This window comes from Chrysoperla carnea, chromosome 5, assembly GCF_905475395.1.
Source record: "Chrysoperla carnea chromosome 5, inChrCarn1.1, whole genome shotgun sequence".
NCBI lineage: Eukaryota > Metazoa > Arthropoda > Insecta > Neuroptera > Chrysopidae > Chrysoperla > Chrysoperla carnea.
The window spans coordinates 21,010,103-21,030,199 of record NC_058341.1 but is presented as its reverse complement, the minus strand read 5'-3'; the positions used below and the strand labels follow the sequence as shown (position 1 = coordinate 21,030,199).

The window sequence follows — 20,097 nt, the reverse complement described above, 5'->3', positions numbered from 1 at the left end:
TTATTGTATTTATTTCAATTTGTGATATATTTTTTTATTGAAATTCGAACTAAAGGACTTAAACCTTCTAAAAAATGGCTTCTTTAAATTAAAAATACATCGTCTACTGATTATACTAACACTTTATCTAGTAAAGAGCCGGTGAATTCATCTGAACTTGGTTCCTTTTTGAATAATTCTATCACATACCATTTTTTAAAAGGTTTATGAAAGGTCCTTTTTTGTGATAATTAAATTATTTTAATTTTGTTAGTCAACTTTGTGCTTATACTAAAGCTAAGTGTACACATGCGACAAATGACGTTGGCATATACCACTCAGTATATCCAGCGTGTACTCTGAAATTCAATCTAGCATGCTGGCCAGCACATGTTACTAGGGTTACTCGATTTTTTAATCAATCAGATGATAGCGTTTCAAATTTGGCCGATGTGTGGGATGAATTTCAGAACAACATTTGACCCACGTCTAACCTTATCTTAAAATGTAATAATAAATAAATTAGGTATTCCATATTTTTGGTTTTAAACAAATTAAATTTGCTTTATTTAATGTTAGTATCGATATTGATGTATTTGTATTTAATTTTAATTCAATAAATCGCTCACATAGAATCAAAAGTGTATATATATATACCTAAATTTTAGTCAGGCCAATTTGGTATTTGGGTCCTGTAATCTACTGTATTTACAACAGAATCAGTACATGTTATTACGATGTTATTACACAGAGCAGAATGGCGCAGTGGAAGCGTGCTGGACTCATAACCCAGATTTTTTTAGCTCGAAACTACGCTTTGCTAACAGAATTGTTTAACACAAAATTATGGAAAATAACGTTTATGAATGGGCCCAATCACTATAGGCGTTGAAACTCGTATACTTTTTTTTAACATTGCCAGTAATGGGAGCCTCTCCTCTATCTTATACTCTTTGAGTCAGGCCAAACCATATATACAGACAGCAACTACTTACGTCAATAGTAAAGTAAAAAAAAAAATTGTTTCAGGAAAAAACTAAAATGTCAATCGTTTTTAGATGAGATTTGCGGAATCTATAAATTTTAGAACCAGATTTTTTACAAATTACAAGATATGGGAGACGGTATCAGGTGGATAATTTATAAATTTATTTGAATGAAATTCGATTGTTCAGACTTGTGAATTGGGTGGGAAAGTAAACGTACATGAAAATAGAAACGTTGTAGGGACTTTTTAACTGCAATGGAAGCGAGGATTAACGATAAAGTTTTATTTATTTTTTTCGAAATAAAAAACCGTAATAATTAAAACTAATTAATATTTTATAAATGTCTGGTTTATTTTAAAAATAAATAATGTATTAATTTAAATAACATAAATTTTATTATATAACAAACATCAATAAATACTAACAATTGTTTCTGGTCAATCATTTTAAAATGATTCTAAATCATGGATATTGCTTATCAATATGCAATTTTTTTTTAATAAATAGTAAAAATTCGCTCACCGTTGATTCCAATATTGTATCTAAATAAAATTGAATCCCTCAAAAGAAGCATCAAAATCTTCAAATTATTCGAAGTTTATTGAAGGTTATTGATTAAAGAAATCCAAATCATTATCGAATTACTGAGTTTTCTCTTTTAGGGGAAGGGAATCAACGTGTCAAAACAGCGATAGCACAGCCGACGACAATTTCTATTTTACAATTTCATCGGAGTTTTCTAAATTAAATTTAAACTGCTGGGGTACCTCAGAGCGGTTTGCCAGAGCTGGCAGTGTTCCTTGTGACAAAGGACGTAACATCAGGAGTGAAAAAAGTAATCAGGCCAGCAAAACTTGACTATCCATTCCCCATGGACGTAGTCCGAAGGGGTACAAGATGAGGGATAATAATACACTAACTCTCTTGCTATAGAACAACTTCAAAGTTTGAAAATTAAAAAGTTAAAATTTAAATTTTTTTTGGCCTCCTCGATTAGATTTCGTTGGCAGTAATCGTCCCTTGTGTACCCTAAACTAAAATTAAATTTCACCTATTGTTGTCTAGCAAATGATAAAAATACTTGCTCCAACGTTGATTCACTAACTGTATAATCCTCAATAATTCCCCCAAATTGTACATTCGACTTTAATCGTTCAATTGTATCAAACAATTGATACCAAGTCGTGTTTGTATTCTTAATATGATAATTTAAGAGACCATCATGCTCATCTTTTAGCTCACAATCCACAAATTCATGTACAATATGTGCTTTTAAATTTGTGACATCCATATTACTTTTTATCTTTAATATTACAGTAAAACCTTGTCCGAAGCGTTGTTTTAAATATGGTACAGTACCTAAACATGTTAATTGACCGTCAACCATAATTCCTAAACGATTACATAAAGCTTCACATTCTTCCATACTGTGTGAAGTTAAAACTATGGATTGTTTATTTTGAATAGAGGATAAAACTGTCCATAAGTTTCGTCTTGATATTGGATCAACTCCACTCGTTGGTTCATCTAATAATACGATAGGTGGCTCTGCTACTAAAGCCATGGCTGTACTTAATTTACGTTTGTTGCCACCTGAATAAGTTCCACACAAACGATCAGCATAATCGTTTAAACCTAGCAGAGATAACCATTTGCCAACTTCGTATTTGATATCAGAAGTATAAACACCTCGTAAACAGGCGAAAGTTTGTAACATTTCACGACCAGTTAATGCTTCGTTTAGTGCATCAAATTGTGGACAGTATCCAAGTTGCCCCAAAAACTAAAAAATTAAATTTTTTTAGATCCTTTATCCAATGTTCAATTATGAGTCAGTTAGCAAATAATAATCCTTAATATTTTGGAAATCTGATATATATTATAATCGTGAAAGTTTGGATGGATGGATGGATGTTTGTTACTCAATCAAGCGGAAGCAGTTGGTTTTTCTGCGGAAGCAGTTGGTTTCTAAGTAGAGCTTCAAGGAATATTACAAATAGCTCCGATGATGGGAAACTGTGCCGTAAATTTAATGTTTGAACAATTTGGAACTTCAAATTATAAAAGAGTTTTGAAGTCGCAAGTGAAATTCATAAAATTTAAAAAACCTCTAACAAATGCGGTTTTTTCCGGTAATTCTCTCCATACTAAACCAATTTTCTTGGAACATAGCAAAGAACATTTTCGATCAAATTACCTTTTAAACTAAAGAAAAACAGCTAAAATCGGTTTATCCGTTTAGGAGTTTTGGGGCCACAGGCAGACAAACTGTTTTTGTGCCGGGGGTTAAAAATATTTGAAAGGAATGAAGAAAAGATAAACCAACGACAAAAGAAGTAATACTTGTTAACTAAGTTATATGGGGAGACTTTGATACATAAGTTAACGATTCGAATACTTACTGCCTTTTTATTTTTACTTAATTTGTAATAATTAGCAATGGCATCACCATTGGATGGTACTTCATCCCCAGTTATCATTCTAAATGTTGTAGTTTTACCAGCACCATTGACACCCAGTAAACCAAAACATTCGCCACCATGTACACCAAAACTAAGACCACGTACTGCTGCATACGATCCAAAACTCTTCTTTAAATCGTAAACTACCAAATTATCGTCTGAAAAAAAAAATTGATTGTAAGTGGAGAAAATTATTTTTGGACCTCAAAAAATTATTTTTTGTATATTTAGAGGTGACCATTTTGTGTGCTTGAAAACATTCTGTTTTCTTGACATTTTGTTTTCCTGTCACTTACCTCCTTGACCATAATTATATTGGTCATGAACACGTTTTTGCTCTTTTTGAACATCTGGATCTAAATGTTGTTGGTAATTGTTGTTATTACTTGATGATTTAGATTTAGAAAAAAGCTTTTTGATTGCACCAAAAACATTGTAATCAATCATTAAAATCAGTATTAAATACAGGAACGTATTAACTGCTAACATGATGAGTAAGTCTTTAATACCACTATCACCTTCCATGTACGATATGCTGTAATTCTTATCTAAAAATGCTGAAAAATATAAATAAATCTTTCATTAACGGTCATTGATCAGAATCCTTATCTTGAAGATAGATAGGTGAGTACTTTCAAAAGCATTGATGAGGAAAATTGATTTAATTTGAGGATACTTGATCTAAATCGTTCCTTAAATAATCCGCTGAAACAAGATTTTTGACCTTTAATTTCTAGTCTAAAACTTAGTTTTGGCAGCCATATAAGAAAGTATATCGAGTATGCCATTTGTTGTGGCACATTGATCCCAGTCTTTTGAAGATAAAAGTGGAATTTTCGACAGGAATTAAAAGGTTGAACGAGTCATGTCAGTTTGAAGTTACTGAGAGTATCGACTTTCGATAGTAAATGAATTTTCCGAGTTACGGGAGGTTAAAAGTGGCAAGTGAACGATTTTACAAAGTTTTCGGTTTGATTGAGTAAATTTTTTTTAATTTGTGATATCCAGGTCCCCTAAAAGAGAAGCCTACGTGTATGAAACTTTCGTAGATGAGAAAGTTGTTAAGCATGACTCAGTACCGAATTAAACCAACACGGGGACTGTAGCTAATTCTGTAGCGCGGTCTGTAGCATTGGAGTGAGTGTGTGTGCTGAGCCTTTTGGCAAAAACTTGTCTACTTTCTCCGACTTTTCTTCTATTTATCCAGTTTTGCTTTTTTAACCCTTCGGTATTCTATTTGGAGCTCCCGCCAAGGGTATTCTTTGCCCAAATTTCTGTATACATACAAACAGCTATAATTTAAAAAAAATTTATTACTCGTTTAAAATGGGCGGAGTCTGTAGCATTTGCTACTCTTGTTACATGACCAATCCGCCACTGGCATGACTTCAACGAAAACCCGAAAACCTCTTAAGTTTCTTAACGTTCTGAAATGAGTATCAAATACTACACCCGACTCTAGACCTATAAACAAATATTAAAGATACTTACGACAACAAGTGTATGTAGGTTTCTGGGCACATTTTTCTATAATTTTTTCCGAATCCATGGTTTTACATTTATTATTATTAATAGCAGTATTCGTGAATTTTAGTACACCATTCGATAAAGCATACTGTGGGAAAAATGAGAAAATTCGATGCAATATTTCCCCGGCAGTCTGCCAACTATCTGATGGTATAATAATGAAAATATACGTTATAGCACTACCAATCATACCAACTAGTAAACTTGTGATTAATAACAGCTTAAAACCTCCAGCAAATGTTCGTGTTTTAAAGCTAACGAAATAACAATATGCAATATTACTAAAACCATATAATATTAAAAGTCCAAACATTATCCACAATTCTGTTGAGCCATTAAATATATCGGTCTGATCAAAGAATAGAATCATTAAAATTGATAAACAAGTTGCAACCACAAAGATCATTAAATCCCATATATAAGTGGAAAACCAATATGTAAATGCTTGTAATCCAGTCATTAATTGTAATTGTTTCATATTTGATACACGTTCCACAATCGGGAAATTCATAAAACTTCCAATTAATGATAAAAATCCTAGAAAATTGTATCTTATTTAAATTATATTCATATAAATTGCAAGAGGATAACAGGTTGAGGTGTCCCATTTTCTCAATTTTGCTTCGGAGGTGGATGAAAAGAATATCAATTTTGACTGAAATGTGGAAAATTTATTTCCGAATAGTTAACATAGTCCTATAACAATTGTAATAGGAAAAAGTGAGAAAGGGTTTGAAATACGGACGTAATTGTTTGAGGGAATAAGAATGCTTTTTAGAAGTGTTTTACAACGTAGGCTACGAAACCAACACTGAAAGAATGCTTTACAAGCCCATCCAAAGCAGAAGTGAGAAAATGATAAATATATAATGTTATGTTTTTCTAAGGGCTTTTATGAGACCGTTGATTCTAGGAATTTAGGTGTAGTTTTAGCATGATCCCGTTTAAGGAATCAACCAGCCCTTAACTTATCTTTTTGGGCACACCAACCTTCCTTTGTCACGCTGTATCGCTTTTTTTACAACCCGACTGCAAAAATGACGTCAAAATTTATGAAAAATGTGATGTGAATGAAAAATCCAGACATATCTGTATATATAAAAGAATCTCTATTTCTCTTGGTTATCGCATCACGCATGATCGGATGCAATAATTTCCCTAATTCTTTTTTTGTTCTGTTAATTATTGCCAATAGAAGGTTCTTATGAAAAAAGAAATCAAGAAAGTTGAGCGGAACATTAGAAACATGTAATAAATGGTGGAAACGCATATAAATAATTGCAGTATATTACCTTGCTATGTACTTATGTATTTATTTGCGCTTCCACCATATTTTTCTTGAATTGTGAACAGGTATTAGAATAATGTTTAGGTATTATTCATTATTATTCAGAAATTGTGAATAGGTATTTATTAGAGCTATATACGCGCGCAGCAAGCTCCATTTGTTAGCCAGGCAAAAGACCTGTCCAAGAGATAGTAATAAAATTTGTGTTATTGCGGGCGGGCTAAGCAATGGGCGGGTTTGCGGCTGATCTTAACGGGCTTAGCGGACGAGCTAAGCATAGTATAGCTATTGTTGAATTGGACCTGCAGGTTAATTAAGATTAATATCGCTGTTCAATAGTTACAATTTAATAAATTGTAGGTGAATCGAAGTTCACCGAGTCACCTAGTATTAAAATAAGATTAACATTTAAACGCGAACATTAAGTTTCCCTCAGATATCCTCCGCCCTCTGAGTATATCTCTCTAAGCTTCTAAGCAATTTAACTGCCTCATTCTATTTGCGTGATGTATTTTAAGAATAAGTCACAGTAGGGATCTTACCAGAAAATTTGCCTTCCTTTTTAATTTTTTGAAAGCTGTCTATTTCCGAGCGAGTGTTTGAGTCTCTTTTGCATGCGCCTAGTTTATTCAATCTCATCGCTTGTAAACAGGTAAGTAAATTCACAAATAATTTTTAAACACAGAAAATCGTAAAAAAAAGAAGTGATCCCGCAATAGAAAAAAAAAATATACGCAACTCGTACGACATGTCTAATTACCCACACGAGCAGTAAAACTAACTCTGTTTCTAGCCCAACTTTCGTGGGCAATTAACAATATTAGCACTCGTTGTACAATATATGCTTACCTAATGGGAAGAATACTAGACTAGTACTAATAATTTGTATTTTGGTAATATACTCTTCAACGATTTGAGTGTCTTTAGTATCCAATGGTTGATTTACAATGGAAATTGAGTACTCATCACCCATGAAAAACTTCAACAAAGCATTGCTGATCAAATTCAAACTGATACCAGTTGAATGTGTTGCAAATTTTGAGTACATTGCATTCAGAGTGTATTCTGTACCGCCATCGGTTTCATTAAATTCGCCACCGACTACAGCCAATTTCTTATAATTTGTAAAATCTTTTTCACCATAATCAATGATTTCATGATTAAAATCGTCCACGGGCTTAGCAGTTGCATCTTTACTTAATAATTTTCCATAAATCTCACTAATCCTTTGTAAATCTTTAGATGAATCATCACGTTTTGTGTAATACACATATTGTGGATCATATTTATCCATTGTTAGATCTAATGGTGGCATTGATAAATATTTTGTATCCACAGCTTGTTTAATGAATATCATTGCAAATAATGTCATAAATATTGGAATCAAAAACTGAAAATAAAATATTTTTAAATTAGCCGGTGGCATAGTCTTCATTTCATTCAGTCCGAGGTAATTAAATTATTAGGCGCTGCTTTAGCCTGTCATCACTTTAGGCATTGGCTCGGCGCCGCACAAAAAAAATAAGATGCAAAATATAAATAAAAAAGTATTTTTAGCGGGTGCTTTTTTCTATTTTCAAGGGAGGGTTAAGGTTCCGATTTTTGGCATAAGGTACAAATAGTTTCACGTCGAATGTAAAAAAACACATCCTTCTAGAATGTATGGAAGAAAAAGGATAGTTTTAGAGGTGTTTTTCCTAATTTTGGAGGGGGGCAAACAGTAACGTAGGTAGGTGGACAAAAGCTCCGATATATCGAGAAAAAATTGGCCCCCACTTCGTCTTTCCACGTTCCAAACAACGATGCATGTGACAAAATGCATAAAAATGACAACGATGCATAAAATACTCAGTCAATTTCACAATTTCTTGCGCGCTTTTATTTTTGCAAATTCTGAGCATATTCGAGGTTTGCTAGCTTCGGGAACTTCCTGCTCCTTTCTTTTAAATGTTTTGGAGGCTCTCTGAGCTTTGAAGCCCTGATGCACTGCACCATCTAGTCCTATGATAGCTACGCCAATGGGTGAGGTTGCGATGTAAATGTTAAAATTTGTCGAATTATAATGATAATTTGATATTATTCAGCATGAATAGAAGTAAAAAGGGCAGTTTTGGGGTTGCTTTACATTTTACATTTTAAGGGAGTGGGGTTGTAATGGAGATATTAAAATTTGTCGAATTGATCCAAAATTTGTCATGCAAAAGTTTTTGAGCCCCTAGCCACGCTGCGATACATTTTTTGTACCCCCACCCCTCCAAATTGAATGTTTCAATTGCTTGGTCCTTGTTATAAATAATTAACAATTTGACAATTAATATGAAATTGGAACGTTATTGGAACTACGAAAGTTATGTGTCCTTGGAGTCTTCCTCCCTCCATATCACACTTCATCATGCTAAGCACACTTCCTCTCCTTTTGCAAGACGTATTTTATGAATAGCTTCTAAAAAAGTTTCGGCTGTATGCTAGGTTTGTCTAAGATAAGAGTACAAAATACTTACAAATATACAAAATTGAAGATATTTTCGTTTATTAAATAAGAATTTTTTGATTAATAATATTTTCATACGATTCAATTCGAGTATCAAGCCGCTATTTCTTCGATCTGCTAAAAGATCTAAATTCAAATGATATAAAAATTAAATTTCCAATTAATTATAAAAATAATTCTATGTTTTATTACCTTCACGACTTCCATTTTCATATTCACTTCCTCCATTTCCATTATTATGATTATGGTGTTTTTCGTCAAGAATTTCTCCCACTCTAAAAAATTAAATAATAGTTTTTTAGGAATACACAAATATTTTTTGTGTTTCACGTTTCTAGTGTGTCGCATTTAAGATGAAGACATCCTCATATTTTCATTATTTATAGGAATATTGATTTCAAATTTTCCCTCAAACCCTCCACCAAGCGCTTCAAAATAAAAGAATTCTCGCGATACTAAGTTCTGAAAGATTCGATACCTGACACACAAATCAAATTATCAAAGATTCACCTTACCTTAAAAATACATCTTCCAAAGTGGTAATAGACAAACCAATTCCACTAATATGTAATTCACTTTTCGATGTTTCTAACGTATGAAATAATTTTGGAAATTTATCATTATCGTTTGTTGGCAACGTGAATGTAATTAAACCAGCATTTTCAGTTTTTAAAAAGGCATTTGGTATTTGTGATTCGACAATTGTTTTAATTTTTTGTACATTGGTACGTTCATCAACTTTCATCAACGACAATTGATAACCAGCCCCATATTTACGTTTTAAAAACATTGATGTTCCATAACATTGTAATGTTCCATGATCCATAATTGCAATACGATCCCCGAGTACATCGGCTTCTTCCATAAAATGTGTTGTTATTACAATCACTTTATCAGGGCTACGCATACCCTAATTAAATAATGAAATATATAAGTAAGAAATATTGACCGCGTTCTGGAAAGAGTTAAGTTTGCAAAATATAAGGAACAAAATCCATGTTTTCAGGATGGAAATTGATCTCCTTCAGTTTTTAGGGTAGAAGGGCTGTGATTGTAATCTTTGTTACCATGTGAAAATTATAGCAAGTAAAAAGTTTGATTTTTGAAAAGGCTATGCACTCCAAATTTGAAAAAAATCGATTTTTGCTTCATAATTTTTAAACAATACTAATTTTGGAATAGGAGGAAATTGTTTGGGAAGTAGTCCTTCCTACAAGACAATAGAAAAACAATTATGTTGTTGAAGTTGAAAAAATATTTGAAGAAAGAACAAGTTTTAATTAGTCTTAGGAACTCTGAAAAAGTGTTAGGAACTCTGAATAACGTTTTTGGACTGTCTAATTCAGAGTTATCCAGACTAATTAAGTATGAATTAGACAGTTCAAAAACGTACTTGAGCAATTCAGAGTTATTCTGAGTTCCTAAGACTTTTTCAGAGTTTCTAACACTTTAATTCTTTTTTCAAATTTTTTTCCACCAGGGTTAGCAAGCAGTAAATTGGTTTTTAAACTTTGACACTTCGAAAATTGTTCATTTCTGAGAACTTTAAACAAACGTTATATCATGGTATAAATTATCGAAAATTTACAGGATGTCAGAAAATGAAATTGAAATTTTAGGTTTTTAGAAAATATATATATATTTACCAATAACAAATCCCAGACTTCACGTCTAGCTTCTGGATCCATACCAGATGTTGGTTCATCTAGCATTAACACTTGTGAATCACCAACTAATGCAATACCAAGTGATAATTTACGTTTCATTCCACCAGATAATGTTTTTGTTAAATTATTTTTTTTATTTGATAAATTTAAAATATTAAGTAAATTCATTGCATCTTTTGTCGCTTCTTTGTGTGTTTTACCTTTTAACTAAAACAATTATAATTAATTAATATTATTTATTTCACTTTTAGCCAACTAATGATGAGCGATTGATCTTGGTCTTGATCTTGAACATTGTATCTTGGCATTGGTCTTGCAAAAATATGTCTTGGTCTTGCAGAATAGAGTCTTGGTCTTGAAAAATTTGCAAGACCAAAATCACAATAGCAAGACGCAAAGCGGACATAAATATAGATTGAATGATGGTCACGGTGTTATCTCCATATTATATTATAATTTTTTACCATGGATCACACATCTTGTACCATAGATCACATATTTTTTATCAATGGTTGTATAATATTTAAACTATGGAAAAAACTATGTGTTGAGAATAAGCAGATACTATTTCCATTGTGATATTTAAAAAAATTAGTTTTAAAGAATACACAGATGGAAATTTCAATCCCTATTCCTACACTCGCCTCTACTAGTTTTTACATGTCTTTAAGTATTCCCGGAGGTGTAAGCGAGAGACTGTTATCATCCACCACAATTTCTAGGAAATATTGAAAGCCTAGATAAGTTTCGTAATAAAGTCAATACTTACTCTTGAAAAGAATATTAAATGCTCTTGTACATTTAAATCTGTAAATAACATATTATGTTGCGGACATAATCCTAATATATTACGAACATTACCCATTTGAGTTCGTATATTATAATCATGTATTGACACATGACCACTTGTTGGTGAAAACATTCCAGTTAGTATTGACATTGTTGTTGTTTTACCAGCACCATTGTGCCCTAACAATGCGGTAATCTCACCATTATAAAAGTTCATTGTTAGTCCATTCACAGCTTTTACATTGTTGTAAGTTTTACGTAAGTTGTTAATTTTGATTCCTGCTGTTAAATTTCTTGGTGGTTCTTCGTAATTTGTGTTTGTTATGTGTTCGTTGTTATTGTCTTCTATAGGGCCTTCGTCTATTTCTTTTGATGATACCCAATAAGATTTCTATAAATAAATTTAAATTACAGTATATTATAAAACTATTCGAGATATGTGTAACGTCGAAATATTTTTGGTTTCTTTATTCAAGTATTGCAATATTGGCACAAGAACTATTCAATATTTCTGAAAAGAGATCGTTTTATTGACCTTGTAAGAAAGGGTTGGTTTACAAAACAGTTCACATAAAATATTAATTGTTCTTTTACATTATTTAATTTTGCTCTATTACATCGAAATTTTATCGAATTTTGACAAACCAAGCATGTAATTCTACTAAATTTGGGCCATACTTTTCAAATTTGTGGTCAAAATTAACCTAGCACTAATAGGTTTCAAGAATGTGGAGGTTTGGTTTCGGAATTAAGCACATAAGTGATAACTAGCGAATAACTGACATCACAGCTGAAAAGAATGACCCAAAATTAGTGGGTTTCAAAAAAAATTCCAATAAGATCCGATCAAAATTGCATGTGTTATTAAAAAAATCGAATTTTTGAACTTGATGACGTCATCAAAATTCAAAATATTTGAATTTGCTCTATTACATCGAAATTTTATCCAATTTTGATGAACAAAGTATGTAATTCTACTAAATTTGGGCCATACTTTTCAAATTTGTGGTCAAAATTAACCTAGCACTAATAGGTTTCAAGAATGTGGAGGTCTGGTTTCGGAATTAAGCACATAAGTGATAACTAGCGAAAAACTGACATCACAGCTGAAAAGAATGAACCAAAATTAGTGGGTTTCAAAAAAAATTCCAATAAGATCGGATCAAAATTGCCTGTGTTATTAAAAAAATCGAATTTTTGAACTTGATGACGTCATCAAAATTCAAAATATTTAATTTTGCTCTATTACATCGAAATTTTATCCAATTTTGATGAACAAAGTATGTAATTCTACTAAATTTGGGCCATACTTTTCAAATTTGTGGTCAAAATTAACCTAGCACTAATAGGTTTCAAGAATGTGGAGGTCTGGTTTCGGAATTAAGCACATAAGTGATAACTAGCGAATAACTGACATCACAGCTGAAAAGAATGACCCAAAATTAGTGGGTTTCAAAAAAAATTCCAATAAGATCCGATCAAAATTGCATGTGTTATTAAAAAAATCGAATTTTTGAACTTGATGACGTCATCAAAATTCAAAATATTTGAATTTGCTCTATTACATCGAAATTTTATCCAATTTTGATGAACAAAGTATGTAATTCTACTAAATTTGGGCCATACTTTTCAAATTTATGATCAAATTTAACCTAGCTCTATTAGATTTCAAGAATGTGGAGGTCTGGTCCCGGAATTAAGCACATAAGTGAAAACTAGCGAAAAACTGACATCACAATCGAATTTTTGACCCAAAATTAGTGGGTTTCAAAAAAAATTCCAATAAGATCGGATCAAAATTGCCTGTATTATTAAAAAAATCGAATTTTTGAACTTGATGACGTCATCAAAATTCAAAATTTGCTAGTTTTCACTTATGTGCTATATTTAATTTTGCTCTATTACAAAGAAATTTTATTCAATTTTGACAAACCAAGTATGTAATTCTACTAAATTTGGGCCATATTTTTCAAATTTATGATCAAAATTAATCTAGCTCTATTAGATTTCAAGAAAGGATAGGTCTGGTCCCGGAATTAAGCACATAAGTGAAAACTAGCGAAAAACTGACATCACAGCTGAAAAGAATGACCCAAATTTAGTGGGTTTCAAAAAAAATTCCAATAAGATCGGATCAAAATTGCCTGTGTTATTAAAAAAATCGAATTTTTGAACTTGATGACGTCATCAAAATTCAAAATATTTAATTTTGCTCTATTACATCGAAATTTTATCCAATTTTGACAAACCAAGTATGTAATTCTACTAAATTTAGGCCATATTTTTCAAATTTATGATCAAAATTAATCTAGCTCTATTAAATTTCAAGAATGTGGAGGTCTGGTCCCGGAATTAAGCACATAAGTGAAAACTAGCGAAATGTATCTTTTGAAACTTAATTAATTTTTTATTTTCTGTTTTTTATTTGAAGAACTTGAATTGAGGAAATTGGTCTGGTTAATGACAATTTAGTTAAGGGTAGACAGCTAACTCCTTCTCTTGAAGTGAAACTTGTTTTGATTTGTTGAATTTGAGACTTCTCCCAAAAAATGGACTTACTATTAGTTAGGATCAATTTGGTAGAAATGTCGCAAAGCACCAGTTTATCAAAATAAAAAATGGAGTAAATCTGCAGTTAGACTACGTCATGGCTGTCTGATACAGTGGGGCAGATTACATAAAACCGTAGCGTGGAAATGATTTGCTTTTACAACTATAAAATTATCTCCTCAATAAATATATATTTAAAATATGGCTACTGTACTTACTGTAAATGGGAAAAAGCATGGACGAGCTAAACCATATTGTCCGGGTTTAATATTATCAAGGTACCATGTTAAAATCGAATAAAAAAATATATCAAATATTAACATTCCATAGACTGCACCCATTGACATGTCCTCAGGATTAGTTGCTTCAAATATATTTGACCATTGTAAACCTTTTTCTACAATTAATTTTCAATAATTTAATTCGATTAGTAATCAACGTCATTTATAAATAACTTACTTTCATCCTCGATTTCAAGATTGGAAATTGCATTATATCCAAACAAAACACCCATATTTGGTAAAATAGATAAGAAAACTTTAGTGACAACTTTTGTATTAATATTTGTGGCCGTTGATTGTGGTACAAAATATGACATAATCCAAATTGCAACACCGACACCTTGAGCAATGGTTGCTACAAAAAAAGTTAAAATGAATGCTTATTCTTTCATAGCTGTATCAAGTAGTTCCTAGTATATTAAAATAGTAAATATCTATAGTATATCACTATTTTAATCAGTGATTCAGTATCGGATTTAAAGGAGGGAAACAGGAGCTGAAGCCTCAGGGTCTCCACAAACGAGGGACCTCCACAAGAGCTTGTCAAAGTTATCGGTACTCAGGATTGAAAGTGATTTACTTTGGGAGCTGGATTTCGGAGGCGAAAAATTGATCCAACTAGGTTTCATTTTTTGAAAACGTCGTTTTATCCATGTTTTCAGGAAAAACTGAAACTTCAACTGCAAAATTAGGCTATTCCTGACATCTATTAGCGTCTGCCAGCCCTTAATTTTTAAAAACGCTTTTCGTTGTGTACAAAATAACTTTACATATAGTTTATACTTACGTTTATTAAATAATGTCGACATAAAGAAACAAAAACATATGCCAGCTAAAACATACAAAAATAAAAATATCCACAATAAAAATGCATTTGTTTCTGGTAAAACAGCAGCATTTTGTTCCGACCAGACCACTTTTAGTATGATAACAATGATTGTTATTGAGAATATATTAATTATTAACGAATTTATAACCCATCCTAACCATAACATCCATTGTTTTAAACCCATTAATTTCATTAGTTCCTAAATAAAACAATTTTAATCAATATTTAGATTGAATTTAATAACATGATTATATTTAAGGATGTACGAGCACCAAGGCAATTTAAACTAAAAAGGTTGATTTTTTTTACATGAGGTTGTCCAATTATTTAAATAAATAAGCGATTTACAAGGAGTTGGGTTGAGCCGGCTCTACCCCCAAATCAAGGTAGAGCAAGATTATCTTCCGGCGTCTTTTTTCTAAAAATTAACTTGTATTTCAATAAGAACACTTAAAATGGGAAATTATTTTTCGTATTTGGCATTTTGGCGCCCCTTGCAGCCTGGGACCTTGCCGGGCTCTGGGGTCTACCCTTGACCGAGTGCTGAGCCACTGAATACAATCGTGCTACGGCATTTTATTAGACATAAATGCTAAAAGCAATACATACATACCTTAATACCAGTATCTTTCTCTTCAACAACTCTTGTTAACAATGACGGGCATAAAAATACAAAACTCATTGCCGTCAACAATGGTAATACAAAATAATAAATATGGTTTAATATATCCATATTTAATGTTGATGTATATGGTGGAACTGGCATACCTTGTAAGAGTAACTAAAACAAAAAAGGTCCAATTATTTTGAACAACCTTTTTATTATGGGGTCACATACACCAGAGTTTTGGTTAAGCGTAGGATTATGGATTATTTGAAAAGTATCCATGCCTTAATAATTCTTGACCTAATGTGATTATTGTTTTGAGTGAAAACACGTCGATTTAGATATCGAGGGGGAAGTTAAAAAATGGTACATAGAAAATTGTAGAATTCACCCATTCATCCCTAGCCACCACTTCTTTGTTACACTTCATTTGGAAGGACATAAAACTCTCTATTCAACCATTATAAAAAAAAAATGAAATCGATCGATTGGTTATTAAGATAGACTGCTTTTGAACACACTGTATATTTACCTATTTATTTTTATGTACTTTATCAGAACTTTTTTACAGTAGTATGAAATTTTATTTAAATTCTGTGAAAAGTTGATTAAAAAGTTCAAAAGGTTACATAATTACAAAAGTTTCTAAAGACGTGTTTTTGTTGAAAGAGTTTTACGGTACCAGACCTACCACTACGATTTTTTGTGTAAAAGAAAAGTTTCTTTTTCAAAGTAGATAGATAAAATAAGATACACCCGGAATAAGAAAATTTTATATTTTGTAGTCGTGACAGTCATTTTAATAAAAACAAAAGCGATGTTTTCAAAATGGGTTGATATAGCTCTCGTAATACCGTCCTTGCTCAGATTTGGTAGACTACCCTAGGACTACTCGTTCGCGCAAAGTTTTGACTTGGTCCAAAACAAGTCCAAAAAAATGTAAGCTAGTTTTATTACAATTTATTTACTATGAACGAAAGAAAAAAAAAATTTCGAATTTTTAAAAATAGTATTGGGAAAATAAAAATTAATTATCTCAATTATCCAATACTCGGTAAATGACTTACCTTAAATGGTAATGATACTTTATTTGCCACTGTTTCAATATATGTTTGATCAACGAGCATTTGTAATAATAAAAATCCTCCATTCACATATGGCGCTAAAAACACACAAAAAACCAAATCAATACAATAACAATAATCTAATAAGTACAGTTAAAGATGTTACAAATAAAGGAAAATGAAAGAAACCGCTCGCATTTTGCTAAAACCTCATGGAACGTTTCTATTTGTTAATAAACAATAAATTGTTAATTCAATGGAACGGTTAATGTTAAAATTGTGTAACAAAATTAATAAATAGGCAACTTGAATTACATATACGTTGTACATGTATAATAGTTTTCGATTATTTGACAAACACTTAACATTTACGCCATACAAGTTGCCTAACTATTAATTTTTTAAGTGAACATTGATCGTTTCATTAAATTACAAATTTATTGTTTATTAACAAATGGAACATTTGCGCCTCTAACTAATGCGCTTCTAATGATATTTAAAACTTAAGAAATTTGAGGTTTTAGAAAAGTGCGAGCGGTTTCTTTCATTTTCGAGAATTAGTCCTCTGTTCAAAATTCCGAGTAACGACTAACAACTAACTTTCATTGTTATTATTATTGTATTTTTATTTTTATGTTGATAATTGACGATTATAATATGATACATACAGCGAAAACTAAATATCGGCAAATAGCTTGTCTAGTAAACTTAATTAAAGAGAATTGAAAAAAATACACTCGAACCAGGACTTGAACTCGGATCTCTTGGATGCAAGCGAAGTGCCCTACCAATTCTGCCATTCGAGCTGTACACTTCCAATCGATTATCAACTTAATGGGTAATTATAAACAGCAAGAGTGAAAAAGATTAAACTTTAATGGCATTAGGTACTACTTACCTTCTAATGAATATCTTGGGTCACCATAGGGACGTGATTCAAATTCTGGAAATATTTCTTTGGTGTTGAGGAAGTTCATTGTACGTAGCTTATATTTAAAATGTTTATTATTATTTTTATCTTCATCGAATATAATGGCTATTATTTTAGCACCAAATGAACCTGATGAAAAATTACTTGACATTCTACCATAATCAGCCATCATGGATTCTTCATTTTCGTATCCATGTAATTCTGAAATATTAAATATATAAGTACAATATTACTGTACAAATTTTCACAAAAATTGGTAAAAACGAAACATAAAAGAATGATGTACCCTAAGGCGCATACGGCAGGATGAGGGGCCCCATATAAGGGGGTAAATTGCTCTAATTATTTTGGCTATCTGATTATATACAGTAAATACTTTCAATTTATTATAAGCATCCGGGGTTATGTACTTTTGGAGATTTACGATTGAAAATCGTATGCTCGCTTATTCCATCAGCCATTTGCTGATTGATTTTTTAAATTTTTTTTTTTTCCATTTAATTTAAAGTTTGCGTTTTTAAAGGTATGTTTTCTTATGTAGGAAGGATAATTTTTTTAAGATTAATTTGGAAAACTTAATTTAATAGTTAAAAGCATGACAAATATTTTCCTATAAAGAAAATTATAACTACCAGCACTCGTTTTTCCATAAAATACATTTAAGGTAACATTATTTTAGTAATTAATATCTTTTTAATTACTTAAAATTAATTAATAAAAGTACAAATTCAGTGAGGACATTTAAAAATTTCTAAAACGGAAATTCAAATTTTTATACGGACGTGACATCATAGTACGGGCTTGTCAAATTTGTTGACATACTGTATGATATTAATTACTTACATTTTATATGGTATTTCATTAAATTATACTAGGTATTCTACGGCCTAGGTATTCTACAGGTTATAACGGTGTAAACAATGAATTAAAAATATTTAAAAAATACATGAATATTCTCTATTGTCTCCGCTACTCTCTCGATATCCGCGCCTAATTTGAAAACAAAACATGATAAATTAAAGCATTGAAAACTTACGTGATTCTTTAAAATTCAATTTTTTTCGAGTTTTCTCCATTATTTCGTTATGAAACGTTGTATTTTTCGTATATAAAATTTCAGAGTCCTTTGATAAAATCGCTTGCAAAGATTTCATGTCCAATTGATTCGAGTACATTACGTCCGGATTATTGAAATCACCGCTCATGTTTAAATCACTTTTAATATTCACATAAACAATAATTAAAAATAACGCAATTGGCATTACAAATTCGAAAATTGTCAATAGCCAATGTCGTTTTCGAATTATTAAATTTTTCCACACTATTAATCCAAGTTTATTACAAACACTTGTATTTTTATTAGCCATTTTTCGTTTCGATGAAAATTTTACAAAACTTGAATTTAAAATAAAAAAATGTAAAACTATGATTTCTCACTATATAATTATTAATTTTATCTGATCGAAAATATGTTAGATATTACAAAAAAAAATTTATTCAGTTACAGGGAATGTGATAAGAAAACAATTTCAGAAAAATGTAACGCAAGGTTTATGACTGATTTCTAAAAAAATCCCATTAACTTTTTTTTTTATATTAACGTTTCGTGTTCATTTTTCGACTTCATCTTTCTATAAAGAATAGCCGTTTAGTGAATATTACACAAATTGCAAAATACTTAAATATTTATGTAATTGATGTAAATTGTTGAAATTTATCAGGAAATTTACGTACAAAGATAAAAAACTTTAATCGTTATAGATATTGATTTTACTAATAAATATGTGGCTGTAGGTACTTTTAGTTTGTTTGTATTTTTTTTAAATTGTTAGGATTCTGTTACAATAAAAAATTTTCATGAACCAAAACTGATGAAAACTGAACATTTACGAAAAAGACCCCGGAATTTTCTTATGGAAAAGTGGTAATAGTTAATTATTTTATGTTATAACAAAAGAACTCTTGACCTGCCGACTTACTTTTACTGCAGTCATTTTTTACGAAAGCGCTTTATTGAAATTGAAATAAAATGATAATGAGGAACCCTAGAAAAAGACGCTTCTGGTCAAAACTAGTGTTAATCACTAGACGGGAACCGTCATGAATTACTCGGTACTTCATAATTCTAGTCAAAAGAACTCGATCATTATAATTCTCTTAAAAACAACTCGACACAAAAGCAACCCACTGGTCCACGGCTTGGCCATACCTTTAATGGGGTCGAGTTAGCATGGGTATGCGGTTTTTTTTCTGGGCTTGTTGGTTAATCCTCTGATTGCGTTCATTTATTGATCCACGGGTTGGCCATGCCTTTAATGAGGTTGAGTTAGCACGGGTCTGCGGGTTTTTTGGCTTTTTGGTTGATCCTGTGATTACGTTCATTCGTTAATCTCCGTGGGAATCGTTTTTGTAATGAATTTCTTTTGTACCAAGTTGTTTTGACCGAAGTAGTTTTTGCATCGATTTGTTTTTGTGTCAGTCTTTACTTATAAGTAGCTGGAATGGAAAAAAAACTATTTATCTATTTAATATTGCGAAATGGTAAATTACAAAGGTTTGGTAGGTATTATAACTGACACAAAAAAAAGTAACAAGTATTTAAAAAATTGACAGGAAAATAACGAAGACAATTACGTTATAGTT

The 20,097-nt window shown here is 31.2% G+C and overlaps 1 protein-coding gene across 1 annotated transcript; it reads right to left on the bottom strand.

Moving 5' to 3' along the window:
• Nucleotides 1-1,394: 1,394 nt before the first annotated feature.
• LOC123299761 (phospholipid-transporting ATPase ABCA1-like) lies at nt 1,395-18,873 on the bottom strand. The gene is made up of 17 exons (XM_044882097.1): nt 18,491-18,873; nt 17,422-17,655; nt 16,527-16,621; nt 15,466-15,633; nt 14,811-15,051; nt 14,202-14,378; nt 13,961-14,139; nt 11,173-11,583; nt 10,383-10,610; nt 9,252-9,646; nt 8,929-9,011; nt 8,747-8,862; nt 7,095-7,635; nt 4,922-5,494; nt 3,727-3,987; nt 3,371-3,588; nt 1,395-2,751 (listed from the first exon to the last, which is right to left on the bottom strand). The coding sequence occupies exons 1-17, from the start codon at nt 18,819-18,821 to the stop codon at nt 2,020-2,022; spliced, it is 4,983 nt and encodes a 1,660-aa protein (XP_044738032.1). The 5' UTR covers nt 18,822-18,873; the 3' UTR covers nt 1,395-2,019.
• Between the last annotated feature and the right edge of the window lie 1,224 nt (nt 18,874-20,097).